The sequence below is a fragment of the Myodes glareolus genome, chromosome 24 (genome assembly GCF_982192425.1).
Source record: "Myodes glareolus chromosome 24, mMyoGla1.1, whole genome shotgun sequence".
Lineage (NCBI taxonomy): Eukaryota > Metazoa > Chordata > Mammalia > Rodentia > Cricetidae > Myodes > Myodes glareolus.
The window spans coordinates 50059935-50078493 of NC_142049.1; the positions used below are offsets into that span (position 1 = coordinate 50059935).

The 18559-nt window shown below is 52.6% G+C and overlaps 2 protein-coding genes, 1 long non-coding RNA gene and 4 other non-coding genes across 14 annotated transcripts; 1 reads left to right on the top strand and 6 right to left on the bottom strand.

Moving 5' to 3' along the window:
• Window positions 1-2422: 2422 nt before the first annotated feature.
• LOC125402943 (uncharacterized) lies at window positions 2423-2908 on the bottom strand. Its single transcript, XR_007232797.3, has 3 exons — window positions 2820-2908; window positions 2681-2740; window positions 2423-2568 (listed from the first exon to the last, which is right to left on the bottom strand). It is a non-coding gene; the product is annotated as an uncharacterized LOC125402943 (long non-coding RNA).
• A 3682-nt stretch (window positions 2909-6590) lies between these two features.
• Window positions 6591-11043, top strand: Acp4 (acid phosphatase 4). The gene is made up of 10 exons (XM_048438015.3): window positions 6591-6852; window positions 6930-7034; window positions 7112-7198; window positions 8272-8418; window positions 8911-9009; window positions 9091-9186; window positions 9835-9967; window positions 10051-10133; window positions 10463-10590; window positions 10674-11043. Exons 1-10 carry the CDS (start codon window positions 6742-6744, stop codon window positions 11041-11043), a joined length of 1359 nt encoding a protein of 452 aa, XP_048293972.1. The 5' UTR covers window positions 6591-6741.
• Window positions 11044-11954: 911 nt separating this feature from the next.
• On the bottom strand, window positions 11955-17386 carry LOC125403024 (uncharacterized). 8 transcript variants are annotated; one of them, XM_087901272.1, is made up of 8 exons: window positions 17268-17386; window positions 16687-16865; window positions 16078-16235; window positions 15843-15883; window positions 15129-15293; window positions 14249-14285; window positions 13905-13935; window positions 11955-13654 (listed from the first exon to the last, which is right to left on the bottom strand). In XM_087901272.1, the coding sequence occupies exon 8, from the start codon at window positions 13594-13596 to the stop codon at window positions 12742-12744; it is 855 nt and encodes a 284-aa protein (XP_087757398.1). In that variant the 5' UTR covers window positions 13597-13654; window positions 13905-13935; window positions 14249-14285; window positions 15129-15293; window positions 15843-15883; window positions 16078-16235; window positions 16687-16865; window positions 17268-17386; the 3' UTR covers window positions 11955-12741. The 8 variants fall into 8 exon arrangements, with proteins under 8 accessions (XP_087757398.1, XP_087757395.1, XP_087757397.1 ...); XM_087901269.1 differs by lacking the exon at window positions 15129-15293; XM_087901271.1 differs by lacking the exon at window positions 15129-15293 and having other exon boundaries at window positions 14249-14288.
• LOC125403045 (small nucleolar RNA SNORD88) lies at window positions 13726-13818 on the bottom strand. Its single transcript, XR_007232823.1, has one exon. It is a non-coding gene; the product is annotated as a small nucleolar RNA SNORD88 (small nucleolar RNA).
• Window positions 14020-14109, bottom strand: LOC125403044 (small nucleolar RNA SNORD88). Its single transcript, XR_007232822.3, has one exon. It is a non-coding gene; the product is annotated as a small nucleolar RNA SNORD88 (small nucleolar RNA).
• LOC125403043 (small nucleolar RNA SNORD88) lies at window positions 14367-14457 on the bottom strand. The gene has a single exon (XR_007232821.1). It is a non-coding gene; the product is annotated as a small nucleolar RNA SNORD88 (small nucleolar RNA).
• Window positions 15955-16047, bottom strand: LOC125403046 (small nucleolar RNA SNORD88). Its single transcript, XR_007232824.1, has one exon. It is a non-coding gene; the product is annotated as a small nucleolar RNA SNORD88 (small nucleolar RNA).
• Window positions 17387-18559: the final 1173 nt, after the last annotated feature.

Below are 18559 nucleotides of genomic sequence, written 5' to 3' on the forward strand. Positions count from 1 at the left end.
TGATAATGGCTGGAAGTAAAGAACCTCCTTTGGGTGATCTGCCCAGATTTAGCTTCTCAGGGCTGCCCCGCAGGAGCACTCAGGTCTGGCAGTTTGCAGCCCACTACTCCAGCTTCAGGAAACCTGACACCCTCTTTTGGCCTCCACGGACACCCCCCATACATGCACCTACACACACAACACTCCGCATACATGTAATTTAAAAATAAAAGCCAGAAGTGGTGGCTCACGCTTCTACCCCAGTAGGGCGGGCAGATCTGTGACTTTGAGGCTGGTCTGGTCTTATATAGGAAGTCCCAGCTGCCCTGACTCAGAGATAACTGATTAATTAAATTATAATCTTTAAACCACATAATGCAATCCTGATACACAGCAAATATTTATTTCTAGAAATAAAATAGTGATAATTAAAAAAAAAAAAAGAGTTCCATCTTTATCTGAGTCGAGGTCTCTTAAAGAATTTCTTAGTTCCTAGCAACCACACGGAGGCTCCCAACCATCTGTAATGCGATTTGGCACACTTGTCTGGCCTGTAGACATACACGCAGGCAGAAGACTGTATGCATAAAAACTAATAAACTTTTTAAAAAAAAAACAATTTCTCAGGCAGGAGAACTACCTCTGGGAAGCACTCGGTTTCCTCCCAATAACAACAGCCTCAGAACCCTGACCGCCCATTCATAGCGCCCTGGGGAGCATTCAGAGCAGAATTCAATGCTCCATCCCACCCCAAGCTCAGTGGTGGGAACTGACTAAGCCCTCCGAGGCTCTTCACCAGCCGACCTGAGACACATCCATCTCCACTGGACTGCGGTTGAGAAAATGCTAAGTTGATAGTTCCCCGAGGACACAGAAACCTCATAAACGGTCAAGCCCTGGCGGGAGGAGGGATACGGAGGAAGTAAAGATTGACTCGGTTATGCTGTTGAAAAACCACTGGCAGTCAAGTCCACCTGAGGATTGAGGACAGGGGGTGAGGCAGAAAGGAATGCTTTCAGAGGAGGATGTGCAAAATAGATGTTGTGAAGGGCACCGTGTGGGGCATGGCATGTGAAAAGCCATGGGGTGTAGCTGCTCAGCCATTTTTGAGTTATGGGGCTAAGGATATAGCAGAGGCGCCTGGTGCGGGGGGGGGGGTGATGGATGGTCTTAGGTTGGAGACAGGCCACCCGACTGACAGGAGGTGGTGGAGGTTTGGGAAGAGCCTAGGAGAGAGCCCGGGCATGAGGCCCAGTGGGCTCTCTAAACTCAAATCCCTGTGGCCAATTACAATCTGGGAGATGGTCCGACATCGCCACCATGCGGCGATTTCTGATTCTGCAGCCACTGTATTTGAGGACAGAGTGCTGTTACAGGCTCTAGTCAACAGAGAGCGCAATCGCCAGTTTGGCTCGGTCTCAAGAGCTTGAAAGTCACTAAACTTGCACAGATCTGAGCTAAACAGAATAACAAATCTGCTTGTGGTTGGAAATTTCTAGTCCTTATCCTGAAACCCAGTGAATACCGTGTTCAGGAGGCACTGCCTTGAACACTGGGTGGAAATGAATTTGCTTGTGTTTCTCAGGGCATTTACTTGGAGAGGTTGGAGACGCTGGCAGGAAGGAGATTGTGGGCTAACAGATCCCCTATTTGGGGTTCTGAACACTCATATAAGAAAGGGATTTGATCGCGGGTGGTAACCGTTGAATAGGAGTTTGCTAAGAAAAGAAAAGAGGAGAAGAGTCAGTATTCCTTAAGATAGCTAAGAGGAATTATGTCCACCTAGACTCTAGGTGCAGTCACCGCTTCTGCTCACACCTCTGATCGTCAGTAATCCTTAGCGTGGTCTTCTGTTAAACAGATTCTCACCTCTGACTGGCAGGAGTCCTCAAAGAGAAGTGATAAGTTTTAAGTCCTGACAAGTTGTTTGGCTCCTGGTAGAGACCCTGGCCCTGGAAGTTCTCTTGCTCTCACCCTCAGAGCTGAAAGCCCTCCAGATACCCATGTGCCCTTAAAGACTCCAACTCATTTCCCGAAGCCCAGATCAGATGCTGGACCCTGTCCTCCAACTAGAGAGCACAGGTCACTGTCACTCCTGCCTCCGTTCCCAGAACTTCCCCTTCAGACACAGAGGTCCAGGGCCCAGCCTCCTCCCTCAGACACAGAGGTCCAGGGCCCAGCCTCCTCCCTCAGACACAGAGGTCCAGGGCCCAGACTCCTCCCTCAGACACAGAGGTCCAGGGCCCAGCCTCCTCCCTCAGACACAGAGGTCCAGGGCCCAGCCTCCTCCCTCAGACTCAGAGGTCCAGGGCCCAGACTCCTCCTTCAGATCTAGGGGTCAGGTCTCTACTTTTCTTCTTCCTACTGAGATTTTGGCTGATTATGCAGTCCCTGGACCTGTGGGAGCAGGGTTGTGGGGAGTAGGAAGTAGGGAGCCTTGATCTGATGCTGTTACATTTATCAGCTCTCAGAGGCCAGAATGATGGTAGAACAGGTAGAGGCCAGGTTGGTGGGCTGGGGTGCCGTGCCTTTTCACTGCTGAGAGGCCAGGTTGGTGGGCTGGGGAGCCGTGCCTTTTCACTGCTGAGCCTAGAGCAGAGACAGAAGCATAATGGAGACACGTGGCAACTCGGTACAGAAAAGCTACAAGGACAAATGAGGCAGGAGACGCAGACCCTCCTGCACTCTGTCTTCCCCTCACCTTGTTGAAGAAGTAGATGGAGGCTAGGATGGTGAACACGGCCATGGCCAAGGTCACATTCTGGGGGAGGAGGAGTCAGAAGTCAGCTCCCTCCCCTCCCTGCCCCCACCTCTGCCCCAGTCCCTTCACCTGTCCTCACTTCCTGCAAGTTCATAGCCATGGGTCCTAACCACACAGCGACTTGACCTCCCCCAGGCCTCTGAGTCAGACAGGAAAGAGGCCTCAAGAATGGGAGAGGGTTGTCGGGGAGACCAGAATGGTGACCATGGTGACCAGGAAAGGGCATTTTGGGTAGAAGAGACATTCACACTGGGGACTGGGGAGAAGGGGATGTGGGCATGGGCTGTCACATGTGGTACCTAAATCCAGCATCGAGACCTAAGAGATTGGAGAGTCCAGAACTGGATCTCCACACTGAGTTCTGTTTTCTTCCCTGGGGTGTGCTGGGAAGCTATGGGAGAACTGTGAGCAGGGGAGGGACAGACTGGTATCTTGAGGCAGGAGAATGCCTGAGGTGTGGAGAATGGGCCTAACGGCCTAGGAAACATGGCATCCTCATGTTAGGGGTTAGATCAGAATTTGGTCTCCAGTTTGTAAGGATGGCGGAGCATCATGGTGGTGTGAAGCATGGTGGTGGTGGTGGCAAATACTGATGTCTGGACCACAGACAGCCAGGCACTCTGACTCTGAGCACACAGTGCTCTTTGTAGGTCCCTAACTGCTGTCCTCCGTGCCTTTAGAACGAACAGCTCCCCAGGATACTGGAGATACAAAGGAAGCAGGCAGATGAACACACATGTTGAACTGCTGTCACCTTCACAAATATTTCTGGCTGTGCACAGAGGGGTGAGCCACTGGAGGGGTACAGGCCTTTGCAGTGATGCCTGCACCTGGACACTGAGAAGGGAAGCACAGGGTGGGAAACCTCCTGTGTGGGCTTGAATCCCAGCTCTGTAGCGGGATGACCTTGGGTGAGTCATTTAAAGATGTCTGACCCTAGCTGGGTGGCGGTGGTGCATGCTTTTAACCCCACCACTTGGGAGGCAGAGGCAGGCAGATCTTTGTGAGTTCAAGGCAGCTTGGTCTACAGAGTGAGTTCCAGAACAGCCAGAACTGCTACACAGAAAAACCCTGCCTGAAAAAACCAAACCAAACCAAACCAAAAAACCAAAAAACCAAACCAAACCAAAGCAAAAAAAAAAAAAAAAAAAAAAAAGATGTCTGAGCCATTCTTTGTTTGTATTATAAAGAAAACATATCCTCCCTTTGCCCAGTGGGTAAAGCACTTATCACGAAAGCACAAAGGCCTGGGTTCAAATCCCTAGCACTCCTATAAAAAGCCAGGCGTGGCACATGTGCTTGTCACCTTAGCACTGCAGAGGTGGAGACAGGAGGATCCCTGGTGCTTGCTAGCCAAATCAGTGAGCTCCAGGCTCAGCGACAGCCGTCAGAATAGGTGAAAGGCAATTAAGGAAGACATTCGGCATTGACCTCTGGTCTCTACACACAGAAGGAACTTCTGTTTGGGGTGCAGGTGCTTCTCTAGTCCAGGGTGGGAAGAAGGCTCAAGAGGCTCACGAAGCTCAAGGTATCTTTGCAGATTCACAAGCCACATAAGCAGTAGCTGGGAGCCGGAGGGAGGACAGCCCTAAGTGCAGCCGCTGCGAGGTGCCTGCACAGAGGACCCCGCGACACAGCTTCCTCGCATCATCCCTCTGTGGGACTTTCCGGTGCTGCGGCTGCCCCTGAGTCCCAATCCTGTGAGTGACCCCACTGGTTCACCACGCTGGACTCGGAGGACTTTCATGGGTCCACTGTTGCTTTTTCTGTCTGGATTGGAGTTCAAAGTCACCTTCAGCTACATGGGTGCATAGAGAGTTCAAGGGTGCCTGAGATACATGAGACTAAGTGAATAAGCCAATACATAAAATAAAAGTTAAGGGCTGTCGAGATAGCTCAGTGGGTAGCCTGTTGACAAGTCTGATGGCCTGAGTTCAACTCCCAGAACTCACATGGTAGAAGGACAGAACTGACACATTCTCCTCTGACCTTTGTATATGTGCTATGGTATTGGGTCCCCCTCCCATAAGTGTAACACATTTTCAATGAAGAAAAAGAATAAACACACATATGTACTCAAAAAGAGAGAAGCAGGGGACAGCAGATTATAGAATCCAGTGGTTCTCCTTCCTAGCTGGTGGATGCGTGGCCTGAGGATGCTGCGATTTCCAGCAAGTCTCACAAACTGTGGACCTGGGATCTCCAGGGCGGCTGGGGATCAGGTTCTCTGCTACTGGCTGTTTGGTGGTCAGTTGTTACAACAGCATGGAGTGTGAGCACCCCAGGAGGCAGAGTATGCCGACATCTCTGGGGGCAGAACTTAGTCACCACTCCACATTGTTCTTGTGGTTCTGTGTCACCTATGGCTGTCTCCTGTTTTGCTTTGGGATTAACTTGCTACATAGTCAAGGTTGGCCTTGAACTCACAGAGATCCACGTAGACTCTGTCTCCTGAGTGCCGGGAATAAAGGCATGTGCCACTGTGCCTGACTGGGATTAAGAGAATTTTTGGAGCCATGGTAGCATACGCCTGTTATCTGAGCACTTGGGAAGCTGAAGTTGGAGTGTTGCAAGTTCTAGACAGTCCAGGCTGCAGAGTAAATTCAAGGTTAGCCTGGGCAATGCAGTACAATTTTATCTACAACATTTAAAAAAGGGATCAGGTGTTGTGGATAGAGATGTAGCCCAGCGATTCAGCACTGGCTCAGCCTGTGTCAAATAACAGCAGAATTAAACAAGAGGACCTGGGTTCAGTTTCCAGAACTCACAGGGTGCCTTGGGATCATCTGTAATTCCAGTTCCAGAGGACCCAATGCCCTCTTCTGGCCTTTGTGGGCATGCATGCATATACATACAGGTACATAAAATAAAAATAAGTAAAATCATGGCCTGATGTAGTGATTGATACACACCTTTAATCTCAGCACTTGAGAGGCAGAGATTTGTGAGTTTGGTCTACATAGTGAGTTTTAGGACAGCTAGAACTACATAGTGAGACCCTGTCTCAAATCACCACTTCAAAAAAAAAATCTCAAAAATTAAACATCTAGACCCTCTCTAAGCTAAGCCTTCCCAATTCTTGACCCATAAAACCCATGAGCAATAACAACTCATTGCCTTAAGTTACTGATCTTGGGGCCAGGGAGGTGGCTCACTGGTCTCACAAGCGTGAGGTTCTCAGTTCTACTCCCAATACCTGCGTTAAAGATCTTGGCACAGTGGCTTGTAACTGGAATCCCAGAGCTTGTGAGGTTGAGACAGGAGGATTCCTGGAGCTCAGTCTAGCATGGATCAGTGAGCTCGAGGGTAAGCGAGAGACCCTGAGGGTTTGAGAGCCACACGCATGTACTCCTGCACACACATGAACACAAATTGCTGAATTTTTGGGTCATTTGTTGTATGGTTGCAAACACAACTTCTCAACAGTTTCTTTCTCACACAGATTCTCTGAAGTGCTTTGATCTCATCTGATCTGCATTGGGCAATGAAGGCACGCAGAGCAAAATAACTTGGTATGGTGAGATTTGAACCTGGTCTGTCTGCTTCTGGCTTGGGTATTATGCTACAGGGCCCCGTTGGTTTTAACCATTTTTATGTGGTGTGGGAAATAGTAGGAATCTTCAAGAAGTCCAAGGAGACCTCAGAGACTCCTAACATTTTAGAAAAGGAATGGGGAGATGTGGGAAAGCAGGGGTGGGGGTGGGGTTCCCTGTAACTACCTCTCAGCCTTGCCATTTCCTAGATGGATCCTCAGGCTGTGCCTCAATTTCCCCATCAACACAGCAGGAATGCTGGTGGTCATATGGATTCCTCCTGGGGGGTCTGTGAAGATGAACCAGGTTAATCCCAGGACTCCCTAGCCTGGAGCAGTGCTGGGGCGCATGCGTGCTGGGGAGCATGCTGGGGCCTGCACTGCTTGCAGGGGGCTGAGTCTGAGGCTAATGAGCAGGTGAGGCCACAGCACAGACGGAGGCTGAGCTCAGCGTCTGCTCTCTGTGGAAATGGCCGAGCCTGGGTCTCAGTGCCACACTGCTGGACCCTTACTGCTGCTGCTGCTTCTGCTGCTACCACCCCAGACCCTGCTGGAGGGGCCGCTGCTGTTTGTGGCTCTGGTGCGCAGCCTCCCACCCCACCTGACTCACTCTCTACCTCCCAGACCAACCCTGACCTGGCTCTCCAACATCCCCAGGTGTTCCGCCATGGCGACCGGGCCCCACTGGCCTCCTACCCCACAGACCCACACAAGGAAGCTGCCTCCACCTTGTGGCCTCGAGGCCTGGGCCAGCTGACCAAGGTGAGGAGGGAGAGAGGGTGAGGAAGAGGGCTGGGAGATAGGTGATGACGGTCTGCTGAGACTGCCTCTGTTCCCAGGAGGGGATCCGCCAGCAGCTGGAGCTTGGCCGATTTCTGAGGAGGCGCTACAAGGCCTTCCTGAGCCCAGAGTATCGGCGTGAAGAGGTACTTTGCTGACCTTTAACCCCAAGACCCTCTTTGGCCTTCACCTCCTGTCTATCAACCTGACCTGCACTTCCATGGGGTTTTGAGTCAGTAAGGAATCCACACTGACCTCTGACCTCAAACTATGACACAGTGTGACCACTGACCCGATCTCAGCCTTTGTTTTGATTCCCAACTATTCCATCCTGACCTTCTGACCTTTGAACCTGATTCAGTCTTTGATCCTTGTTTTGCCTTCCTGATGTTTCTTAGGAGGTGGGGTTTCTTGGGAGGGTTCTAGGCCTACATGTACTTGTTAAGTTTTTCTCTGGCCCAACAAGCCTCTCTGCCAATGCATAATCCAAATCAGACCAAATCAAACGGAATTAGAAGAAGCCCAGGTTTAATGGATGCCAGTGCTCCCCGGTGGCCCTCTGGGAAAACACGGAGAAGGGGGACAGAGAACCTGGGAGACCACGTGTTCGTTGGGGGAGGGCAGTTTAAATAGCCTATGGGAGTGGTCTTGACCCTCCCTGGGGAGAGGTCACCGGTTGGCAGGCTTTCTTGGAGGTGGAGCCTGGACTGAGGCCACTCCCAGGGAAAGGGGCTTGAAACGGAACTTTCCAGCCAAACATCCCAGACTTTTTTTTGGATAAGGATGTTAGGGGCTGAGGTGATGCTTCCAACCAAACAATACCCGGCCAGTCCTCCATCACTGAGCAACACCCCCAGTCCCAACCTCCAGCCTTTGACCTCTGCCCTCACCACATCCTCCTGGCCTGACTCTGACTCCCCTGAGGACTGTGTACTGTGTTCAGTTCCTACCTGCAACATCTTGACCTTTCACTTCCAAGCCCCTTGATCTGATCTTCCTTTAACTCTCCACACCTCGGTAGACCCCTACAGTCCAACACAGCACCCCATCTCTGACCCACCCGTGATCCCAACTTCCAAAGTTCAAGGCCAGACACTTGAGTTTTGATCCTCAATGCCTGACCTTTAACCTAACCTACATCAAACCAAATTTGAAGCTTTTGATTTGGGACACTGCTGACCCTTGGCCTGCACCTTTCTACTGCCCTGATCCACCCCAGGTGTACATCCGCAGCACAGACTTTGATCGGACACTGGAGAGTGCACAGGCCAACCTGGCTGGGCTGTTCCCCGAGGCTGCCCCTGGAAGTCCTGAGGCTGACTGGAAGCCCATTCCAGTGCACACAGTGCCCGTGTCTGAGGACAAGGTCAGGGGGGCTGGATCTGATGGGAGAAACAGAAGGATCACTCTGGGAACCTTAGAGACACTTTGTCAAAATGAAAAGTTTAACAAGAGGACTTGGGATGTGGGTCAGTGGTAGGACCCCTCCTCTTAGAACCCCCCAATGAGGAGGGACCGGGGGTGTGGCCCAGTGGTAAAGCACCCATCTAGAACCTCCCAGTGAGGAGCTGGGGCTATGGTTTAGAGGTAGAGGGATTGCCTGGCTTGTCCGAGGTCCTGGGTTCCATAACCAGCACCACACATATACAAAAAGAGATGAAAGCAAAACATAACCCTGAGCTGGAAAGGGCCACAGGCAGCTTCCAGCCAGCTGGACCCACTTTTGGGCTTCCAAGCCCAGAACAGCTATCAGCAAGACTGTCCCTGGTGGGTCCAGAGGGGTAAGCTGGGAGAGAGGCATGGCCAACTGTGAGACCCCAGACTCCCGCTGTCTTCTCTGAGCCTCAGTCTCCCCCAGTTGCTGCGGTTTCCCATGCGCAGCTGTCCTCGGTACCACGAGCTGCTGCGGGAGTCCACAGAGGCAGCTGACTACCAGGAGGCCCTGGAGGGCTGGACGGTGAGTTCTGCGGTGGGCTGGGGGGCTTGGGTGTCAAGCAAGGATTGGTCAGGGCTCACCCAACTCCGTATCTCCATCCAGGACTTTCTGACCCGCCTGGGCAACTTCACTGGGCTGTCACTGGTTGGAGAACCACTCCGCAGAGCGTGGAAAGTTTTGGACACACTGATCTGTCAGGTGAGTCCTCTTCCTCTCCCAGCTGGGGACTTCAGATCTGCGCTTGTCCTAGCTTCTTATTATGACAAGTGACTTGGCCCTGTGTACCCTGGCTTCCCCTTCTGCATGGTGACAGGCTGGTAGGACAGTGGGATAGAATAATACACCCCCTTTCCTGGTACCACCATTTTATCAGATCCATTCAGAATCCCAAATGTCAGATTCCAAGGCATCTCTTGGTAAGGACTCTGGTCTGGTACCTGCTCTGGCCCACACTGTGGTGAGCTGACCTTTGAGGGGTTTGAATGAGGGTCAGGGTCTGGAGGACTGACCGTCAGTAAAGCGCTTGAGTTTGGACTGCCCGCACCTACATGAAAAACCTGGATGCAGCAGCTCACACCTAATTCTTGGTACTGAGGTACAGGAGGACCCCTGGGGCTCAGTGGCTAGCCAGTCTGGCCTACTTGTTGAGTTCCAGGCCAGTGAGACCCTCAAATTAGGTTGACCAGTCCTGAGAAACATCTACAGGTAACCTCTAACCTACACACACACACACACACACACACACACACACACACATATGCATTGCACACAAGCACATACAAAACAAATGGGGGGGTTGTGACTGGGGACTCCCTCTCCAGGCCCTCTCTCCTTCTCTCTCCCCAGCGTGCCCATGGCCTCACCCTTCCACCCTGGGCCTCCCCAGACGTCCTGAGGACTCTGTCACAGATTTCAGCTCTGGATATCAGGGCACATGTGGGCCCACCGAGAGCAGCCGAAAAGGCCCAGCTGACAGGGGGTGAGGTGTGGGGCCCATGGGGCTGGGGGACCTGGTCTTCAGGTAGGGAGGGGGCATATAAGCACTCTGCTCCTGTCCATCAGGGATTCTGCTGGATGCCATCCTCAGCAATTTCTCCCGGGCCCAGCGCCTGGGGCTGCCCCTCAAGATGGTCATGTACTCAGCTGTGAGTCCTTGGGAGGGACTGGCATTGCAGCTACATGGGTGGCAGGGGTGGTGGTGGTGAGACCAGTAATCTAAGCCCACTGCCTTGGGTGACCTGGAGTCTTAGTGGACTGCATCACTAGAAACAGTAAAGATGGGGGAGGGGTCAGAGGAACAAGACTGTTGAATAGAATTACCCAGGCACAATTTGCATGTCTGGACAATCATTACACGAAGCCCATGGTGTGTGGATAGGAGTGCTCTGGAATTATTTCTGGGGGCGGGGGAAAACAATGTGGGCGCTAGAGACTTTCTGGGGTCCTAATTCATTCCCAATGGAATTGTCTGCAGCACGACAGCACCCTGCTGGCCCTCCAGGGGGCCTTAGGCCTCTACGATGGGAACACCCCTCCTTATGCTGCCTGCATGGCCTTTGAATTCCGGGGGAGCTCCAGAGAACCTGAGGAGGATGATGGAGAGTGAGGATGGGTGATGGCTTGGCATTGGGTGGGATGGACTCTCAGGGGGGAATGGGTGATGCCACTGACCTCTCCACCTCCAGGAATGTCACCATCTCTCTCATCTACCGAAATGACACTTCCCGCCCACCCCTGCCGCTCAGGGTCCCTGGGTGCCCAGCCCCCTGTCCACTTGGGCGCTTCCAGCAACTGACTGCTCCGGCCAGGCCTCCAGCTCATGGGGCCCCCTGCCATGGTTCCTATGAGCCTACCAGCCCTCCAGGTGACAGCCCTCTGCACAGGGGTGGGAGTGGGGAATTCCCAAGGCCTGGGATTCACAAGCCCCATGTTCTTCCTGCAGCCACGGTGCCCCTGCTGGCTGGAGCTGTGGCTGTGTTGGCTGTGCTGAGTCTGGGGTTGGGCCTGCTGGCCTGGAGGCCCAGCTGCCTGAGGGCCCTGGGAGGGGCTGTGTGAGGGGGGACTGGATAGACACAAAAGCACCCCTTCAGCTGACACTGGATCCCAACACGTGTGCTCACCTGCTTCTCTGACTTGTCACTTACTGTGCTCGCGCGTGTGGGGATGAAGCTGGGTGGGCCCCAGGCCCTGTGCAGACTTGGACCCTCCTCTCTGCAGTTGGGCTATACATACAGGTGGAAGGCAGTAAGCATGGGTGCAGGTGAGAACCTACAGCCTGAGACCACACAGGACTGGAATGTCCTTAAGCACCTCCACTCCCAGCAACTATTGCTGGTGGCAGAACAGATGGGGCTGCCTCAGGGTCACCTAGTACCCCAATTATAAACCAGATGGATGGGGTTTCCCAGGGTATTGGCTAAGCTAACCAATGTCTTCTGGAAGCCTCACTCACCATTAACATAAGCTCTCCCTGAAGTAGCTAAATTCCTAAAGGACCTGTTGATGAGCCTGCACCCATACCCCACTCCCTACTGTCTAGCAACTACACCACACCATTGGCATCACCCGGAGCTCCACACCCATTGTCTTGTATATCCATCGCCACAACTGACATGGGGAAAGTCAAAGGGAGGCCAGGTTTCTATCTGGGGGAGGTACAAGACCCAAGGTCCTGAGGAAGCTAAGGAGCATACCTTGGAATCCCAGGACAGCCTGAGTTAGAGGGTCTGGTTCCCAAGAACCAACATAAACTCAAACCAAATGCAGGCTACAAGGTAGGGAGGGCTAAGGCTGGCCGGCGGCTGCGACTGGCCCCCACCAGCCCACCTTTCCTCAGCAGACCGCTGGAGCATCCTCTGGAGACAGGCCAGAGGTGGGCAAGCACACCTGTGCCTCACCTGCCCCGGACCCAGGTCGTCACCCCGATCCTACCCACGCCGGGACCAAGTCAAAGAGCACACCCCACAGAGGGCCATGAACCAGCCATTTAATAGGAACTCTCGAAGGCAGAAGCTCCAGGGCTGCCTACCTCGCCCCTCCACTAAATCCAGACCTACACTGGCCAGGGGCCATGTGTGCAGCCAGGGACACCAGACCCAGCTGGAAGGTGCTTCAAAAGGGAAAGGCATGGCTCAAAGAAAACGGGGACAGGGTCCCCAAAGCAAAGTCTTTACAAAAGGGGGCTCTCCTCTCCCCAAAACAAAAGTGTCACATAAGCTCAAAATAAAATATAAAGTAAAAATGCTGCATTAGAAAAGTTTACAATGTTAAGCCTTTAAAATAGGGAGACTGGCCCTAAAGTGTCAAACACCCAGTAAAAGTCCATGAAGTGTGGCCTCTACCTAAAATATTATGTAAGTGTTGCATTGAAAAAGTAAAAAATTCAAGATGGCCTGTATGTAGTGCTTTGGGGCTCATGTGGAGGCAGAGGGGTGGGGACCCTGAAGCGGCCACCCACCTCAGCATGACCTTATGCTCCAACCCAAGGGGTTTAACTTCAGGGCCATAAGTACCCTAGATTCACAGCAAATGGCCACCTGTGGCTCACTTCCCACATGGACTGTGTGGCTGGGGACATGCACACCCCTCTTTGGGGACCACTGAGCTGGGCACTAAGTGCTGGAAGGACAGAAGTGGGGAAGGTGCTTGTCAAGCTGTTTCTTTCCTAGTGGCCTAGGTTTCACAGCCTCTGTGAAATTAACCTTCCCACCTTCAACCCTAGGGTACAAGTGTGCTCTTGAAGTCAGTCCAGGTCTAGTCATGCCTCACAGGTGGCTCTTCCCCACAGGCCTGGTCGGAGTAGGGAGGCGGTGGGGGTTGTTCCTCAGCCAGCCCATAGCTGGGGTGGCCACGACTGCGCTTGGCTTCTTTGATGTACAGTTCCAGGAGCACCTTGGTAGGCTGCCTGTCCACTTGCTCCCGGGGCACACCGTGGCTGAGCAGCCAGCTTAGAAGGTCCTTTCGAGTTGGATTGGGCCCCAGCATGAGCTTGGTGCGGCCTGGCTGGCTCTGGCGCCAAAGCAGGCCCACGTCAGCAATGGTCTGGATCTCCATCACAGCCTCTAGTACTGTCATGCCACGCACCAGCAGACTGACCAGTGAGAGCCGCAGCTCAGAGGGTGCTGCTGTGAGCAGGCGGCGCTGCAGGCCCTGAGTGAAGGCCACATCCTCTGGGGCCAAGTCCACAGGCCCCTCTGGGTCAAGGTAGATCCACTCAATCATACCCAGCTCACGCACCAGCTGGATGCCTTCCTCCATGGTGGTCCAAGGCCTAAATGGCAGCTCAGTGGCCTCAAAATGCAGGGAGGATTCCCAGCGCTGGCGCCAGGCCTGAAGCAGCCAGCTCAGCAGCGTCTGGCAGCCGCTCCCTCGCAGGGCCTTGCAGCGGTAGTTAAAGATGGCATCATGCGTGAGGTCACCTAGCAACCCCAGCTCCCCGGAATTCAGGGACAGGGCAGGACCTCCCTGGTCATACACCCGCAGGATCCAGGTGACCATGAGCTCATTGGGGTTTTGCTTGAAACGCCGTGAGATAGCCAACAGCTCCGTGTATGTGTAGTAGCGGTCCCCCCGACCTATCTGGGTGGGTGCGAGCACTCTCTCCGCCATGGCCCTACAGCCTCAAGGCTAGGAAAGCAAGGGGGCTAGAAGCAATGTTGCTGCGGAGCTGCAAAAAGACACAGGGCATGGTAGTGGTGACAAAGGGTCATGTTCCCACCTGGCATCCCCCCAAAACAGAAACCCCTCAGACCCCCAGATGTCAAAGGTCCTGGAGGCTAGCAACATGTCATCAGGGTGGTCAGAGCCCAGTGCTGTACATCACGGGGGTTACCAAGAGCAGTATGACAGGATGCCTCATAGCAACCTGGTCCAACTTCTTTACCCATTCCTATTCCAGACAGTCCTGCTGTTCTTACCTGGGGGGAGCAGGCTGTCGGCAGGAACCACCTGTAGGCAGGAAGGAGAGTGGGAAGAAATTAGTAAGGTGCAGGAAGACCATGATATTCCCCCATTTACTCCTCCTTGGAGTCAGGACCCCTCAGACCCACAGGTGTCAAAGGTCCTGGGGAGCTCCATGTCCTCAGGGTGATCAGAGCCCAGTGCTGGACATCATAGGGGTTCCTAGCATAGACACTGACAGCATTTATTTCTTACAGCACAATGTCTCTAGTGCTAAAGAAGCACAGCAGAGTCTGACCTGAGCTGTCAGTACCTGCAGTCCTAAGACCTTTACCCCGCCTCAGACAACCCTTCTGCTTACCTGGAGGGAAGCCTGGCTGTCTGGATGAACTGCCCGTCTGCTGGCAGGAGGGAGAGGGGAAAGAGGCCGGTGAGAGGCATGAAGAGCACAACTTCCCCATCTACTCCCTTTGTAGCCAGGACCCCTCAGACCCCTGGGTGTCAAAGGTCCCTGGGGGGCACCATGTCCTCAGGGTGGTCAGAGCCCAGTGCTGGACATCATAGGGGTCCTGGTAATATAAACACTCCCTCTCTGAGGTCTGAAGGCCACCTGATGTTCCAAGGAGGACAGTGTAGCCTCTACCTCCCAAAGCAGGTTACACATACACACTATCATAGTGCATCTTATTTTTGTGTGTAACCCAGACTGGATTTGAACTCTGGATCCTCCTGCCCCAGCCACCTGGAATGTTGAGATTATAAGCAGGTGCCACAATTATCCCTCACTGTCCACCTTGACCCTATTTGCTGCCTTCCAGCTGCTCTGCTGCAAAAAGACTGACACTTTGTCCTTGGGAATGTGGGACAAAGGAGACAGGCTGGTCCTGGTCTCATGGCTCAGTTGCAGGCCTGTTTGAATTCCCCAGGATGCGATGAACGTGTGCCTCGATGGCTCCTGCCTTTCCTCTAGGCCCACTTCCCCCAAACCAACTCTTCAACCTGCCTGATCTTGAGGCCAGCATCACTGTGCCATACTGTAACTTGGGGAAGCAATGACTTTGCTGCCAGAGTATTCTGTGGAGGAGAAATGACACCTGCGTATTGCTAGGATCCTGGTGGGATTTGGGGCACTCAGTTTCCTCAAATACTGTGGCCTTCTCCTCTATCCAACAGCCCAGGCTAGCTGTGAATCCGTGGTCATCCTGCTCTGGCGTGCCTCAAGTACTCATACAAGTACTCACAGTTTTAGTCCGAGTCTAAATTTTGTGTAGAAATGAGCTGTCCAAAGATGTAGCCACATAATTAAGAATGAAAAATTCAGCCCCAGCAACTATTTCAGATGCTTCTAAGCCCCATATATGGTTGTGGGGTGGAAAACGGCACCTTTCTGTCTTGCTGGCTCCATTCTGATGTAGTGAAATATGAAACAAGAAGAAATTCTCCTAGAGCTGAGAACTTCTTTTTCAGATAACACACATTCCTGTCTTCTGATTATTATTTTAATAATGACTCCTATGTAAATTCAAGGTTCTTCCAAAAAGCATAATCTTTTTTATGTACACATGATTTGCTAGGACTTAAAGGATGCTCAAAAGTACACTGTATTCAGTCCAAAATCCAGTGGGCAGATGATAATGCTGACAGCCATTTTGTTTCCTCTACCGAGTTTAAAAATTGGGTCCTTTCTGCACCTTACCCAGCCCTTACTCCTGGAAGGCAGGAAATACTGCCACCTGCCCTTGATGTGTCTGCTCCATCTAAAACACCCAAATTTATGTGAGATGGCTCACTGACCAGTAGACCAGTATGGAGTTATGAACAATTAGCTGACTGGTCGCATGAGAGTTTTAATATGCAACATCCCCATAATTACTGATTCAAATGATGGAAAGTCACCTAAGAGAAAAGGTATACTCTTTTATGTGTTAGTCAGATCAAAAAGTGAAGGTTCTCACCACGAGATGATGGTGGCCGGATACTTGGCTTCAAGATACACCTGTAATACAGGAAGGACTTGGTGAGGGTACATGTGTGGGTACAGGTCACAGGTGTAGAACATCAAAACCAGAGCTCCTCAGACCCTCCAGGTGTCAAAGATGCTGGAGGGGCACTGTGTCCTCAAGGATGATCGGAGCCCAGTGCTAAACATCATGGGAGCCTCAGACCTTCTGTAATGTCAAGGCTACTTGCCTTCAGGGATGGTGGCCAAGCTATAAACACAAAATCCACTAGTTGCTCCAACTTCCCCAGGGACAGAGGTCCATAGATTCCCTATGGACCCACAGCATGAAGAGGACTGTGATGCTCCTGTCTTGACTGTATCTGCTAGTAACCTTGAAAACCAAAACCTGTAAAGACACAAATCCCTCCAAAGTACCTAGTAGAAGTGAAAGGGTTGTTCTATGGAGGAGAAAAAAACAAAAAACACAACCACACACACACAAAACCAAAACAAAACACTTTAAAGATATAAATGATATAAACAAGGACTTTACTCAGCCAGATTTGAACCACCCTATGAAAGGCACGTGGCAGATGCCATCGCAATGAACACAAAGAGAACAGCAGGATTCCAGGAGAAAAGAGTCTAATCAAGTGAGATAATGGCACTGACCAGCAGGCAGAAAAAGGCTGTTTTAGAGGTGAACGTGTGGTTAAAATATTTTGGGTGAAATATATAATTTACTTTCGAAATTCGAGTAGCTGGGATGACATGCTCGCACCATCAGGACCAACACAGTATTAGTATTCTTGCAGGTGAAAAAAAGGCCTGACTTCCTTTCTCCTGTCTACTCCTACCTGCTGTTCCGAAGCAATCCAGTCCTCCACGTGCACTCACTTCCGCCTCGGTAACTCCGTATCTTGTATCTGCCCCTACACCCCATCCTCCTCCAGCCCTTACGTGTTCTAGGTTGCACAAAAATGTCAAAATCCCTCACGGGGGAGGGGCAGTAGTAGAGATTTCCCACGGAGAGAACCTGCAGGTAGCACGGGGCTGTCATTGGGAGGAAAATTCTATGTGACACACACCCCCTCCCTGTCACCTAAAACGGGTAAGATGGCGGACAAGACCCGCGACGTGAGCAGCAGAAATGGCGTAGCCCGGCTAAGGCGCAGACAAAAGAAGGCCGGTCCCGGCAGCCCCAGCTCCACGCACCTGGCGGAAGGCACCATCCCCGAAAAGTGTCGGCATCGCCCCTTCAGGGGACACCCCGGTCCCAACCCGAGCGCTCCCGCGGCCCCAAGCAGCACCCTTGAGTCCGTCCACGCGACAGGCACGCCCACGACCGGGCCACGGATACCTCAGGCCACGCGCTTCCCAGCGCGCAAAGCTGCACCGCAGGCCGCATGGCGTCGAGGCCAAGCTCGAGAAGACTCACCGAGACAGAGGTCAACGCCCGCACGCTCTCCGCAAGCGCGCGCCGGAGCCGCGAGTCCCACTTTATAGCGCGCGCCGCCTGTCAGTCCCGCCCACCGCGTCCGCAAGGCCCCGCCCCTAGTGTCTCAGGCTCCGCCCCGAGGGAGCCTTCAATTGAGTCTTTGCTGGGCTCACGCGTTGCTGGTGGAAGAAAGAGCGAGCGTCCGTGGCCGCCGGAGCATTACTGATTACCACATCAGTTATGTTGAAGGACACATCTGGTCAGCTCTTCCGTCACTCTCGGCAGGCAGTTCTGAGGCAGCCCCCAAGGAGGGGCGGGACGAGAAAGGCCCCCTAGGGGTAGGCGGGGCCAGGTGCGGAAGCCACGGGCTCGCCAGCGCGGCGGGGGAAAGGGCCCGCCCAACAGTGGTCGCCGCCGAACTGTGGGAGGCGGGACCAGGCACAGACTGACGGATTTATAGGGAAGCACGGGCGTGGTGCAGTTAGGGCCGAATGTGCTCTGTGATTGGCGGGTAACTGGGACGCTGGGGCGAAGTGGCGGGCTTTCTCTGTGTCTGAAAGAGGGTGGCTGGGACTGGGCTGCTGGGTCTGAGGAAGGAGAGCTGAGGTGTGGATCCCTGAATCTGAGGGAGGAGGACTGGGGCGTAGACCCCGGGATCTGAATGAAGCTGAGATATGGACTCCTGGGTCTGAGGAAGGAGGTGGGGCGGGGCTGGGGGGTGGAGGGACGGACGATACTTGGACCCTAGGAAGAAGGGTCAGTGTTCTCAATTATTGTTTGGGCTGGAGTGTCTCAATCACAAAATAATAGAATATTTGTTTTTTGTTTTTTACAAAGTCTGTCTCATACAAGTTCACACAGCACACTTGGGCATGGGTTTTTTTTTTTTAACTCTATGAACATACACATTAGGTAATGTTTTTTCTTTCTCCTTTTCTTCTTCATTTTGCTCTCCAAATAGTCTTTCCTTACCAGTGCCTTTGGAGCTGTTATGTTCTTTAAGCCATAGCTTCATGAGACCTGAGTATCCTTTGTTCAGCTGGCCTCTGCTCATTAGGGTTTTTTCTTTCTTCCATAGAGGAGATTAGTCCTGGAACCTAGTGGTCTGAAGTAAATGAAAAGGACTTGATTCTTCTCTTAGATATGACTGCTGAATCACAGCAGAGAAAAGGCAATGTTCTCAACAAGGAGTGTCTCTCTCTGCCTTACCTTTTTCCCTCACTTGTGGTCTTCCTGATCTCTGTGGAACTGCCACAGGATCCTTGGCACGTACCATTCTCTCTGCATTTCAA

What these genes read in the sequence shown, in the direction of transcription:
- Acp4 (XM_048438015.3), top strand. Translation starts at nt 6,742, where the DNA reads ATGGCCGAGCCTGGGTCTCAGTGCCACACTGCTGGACCCTTACTGCTG. An exon ending in CGCTGCTGTTTGTGGCTCTG is followed by an intron (nt 6,853 to 6,929) that starts GTGCGCAGCCTC and finishes CAACATCCCCAG; the next exon opens with GTGTTCCGCCATGGCGACCG. An exon ending in TGGACACACTGATCTGTCAG is followed by an intron (nt 9,187 to 9,834) that starts GTGAGTCCTCTT and finishes CTCTCTCCCCAG; the next exon opens with CGTGCCCATGGCCTCACCCT.
- LOC125403024 (XM_087901269.1), bottom strand. Translation starts at nt 13,596, where the DNA reads ATGGCGGAGAGAGTGCTCGCACCCACCCAGATAGGTCGGGGGGACCGC.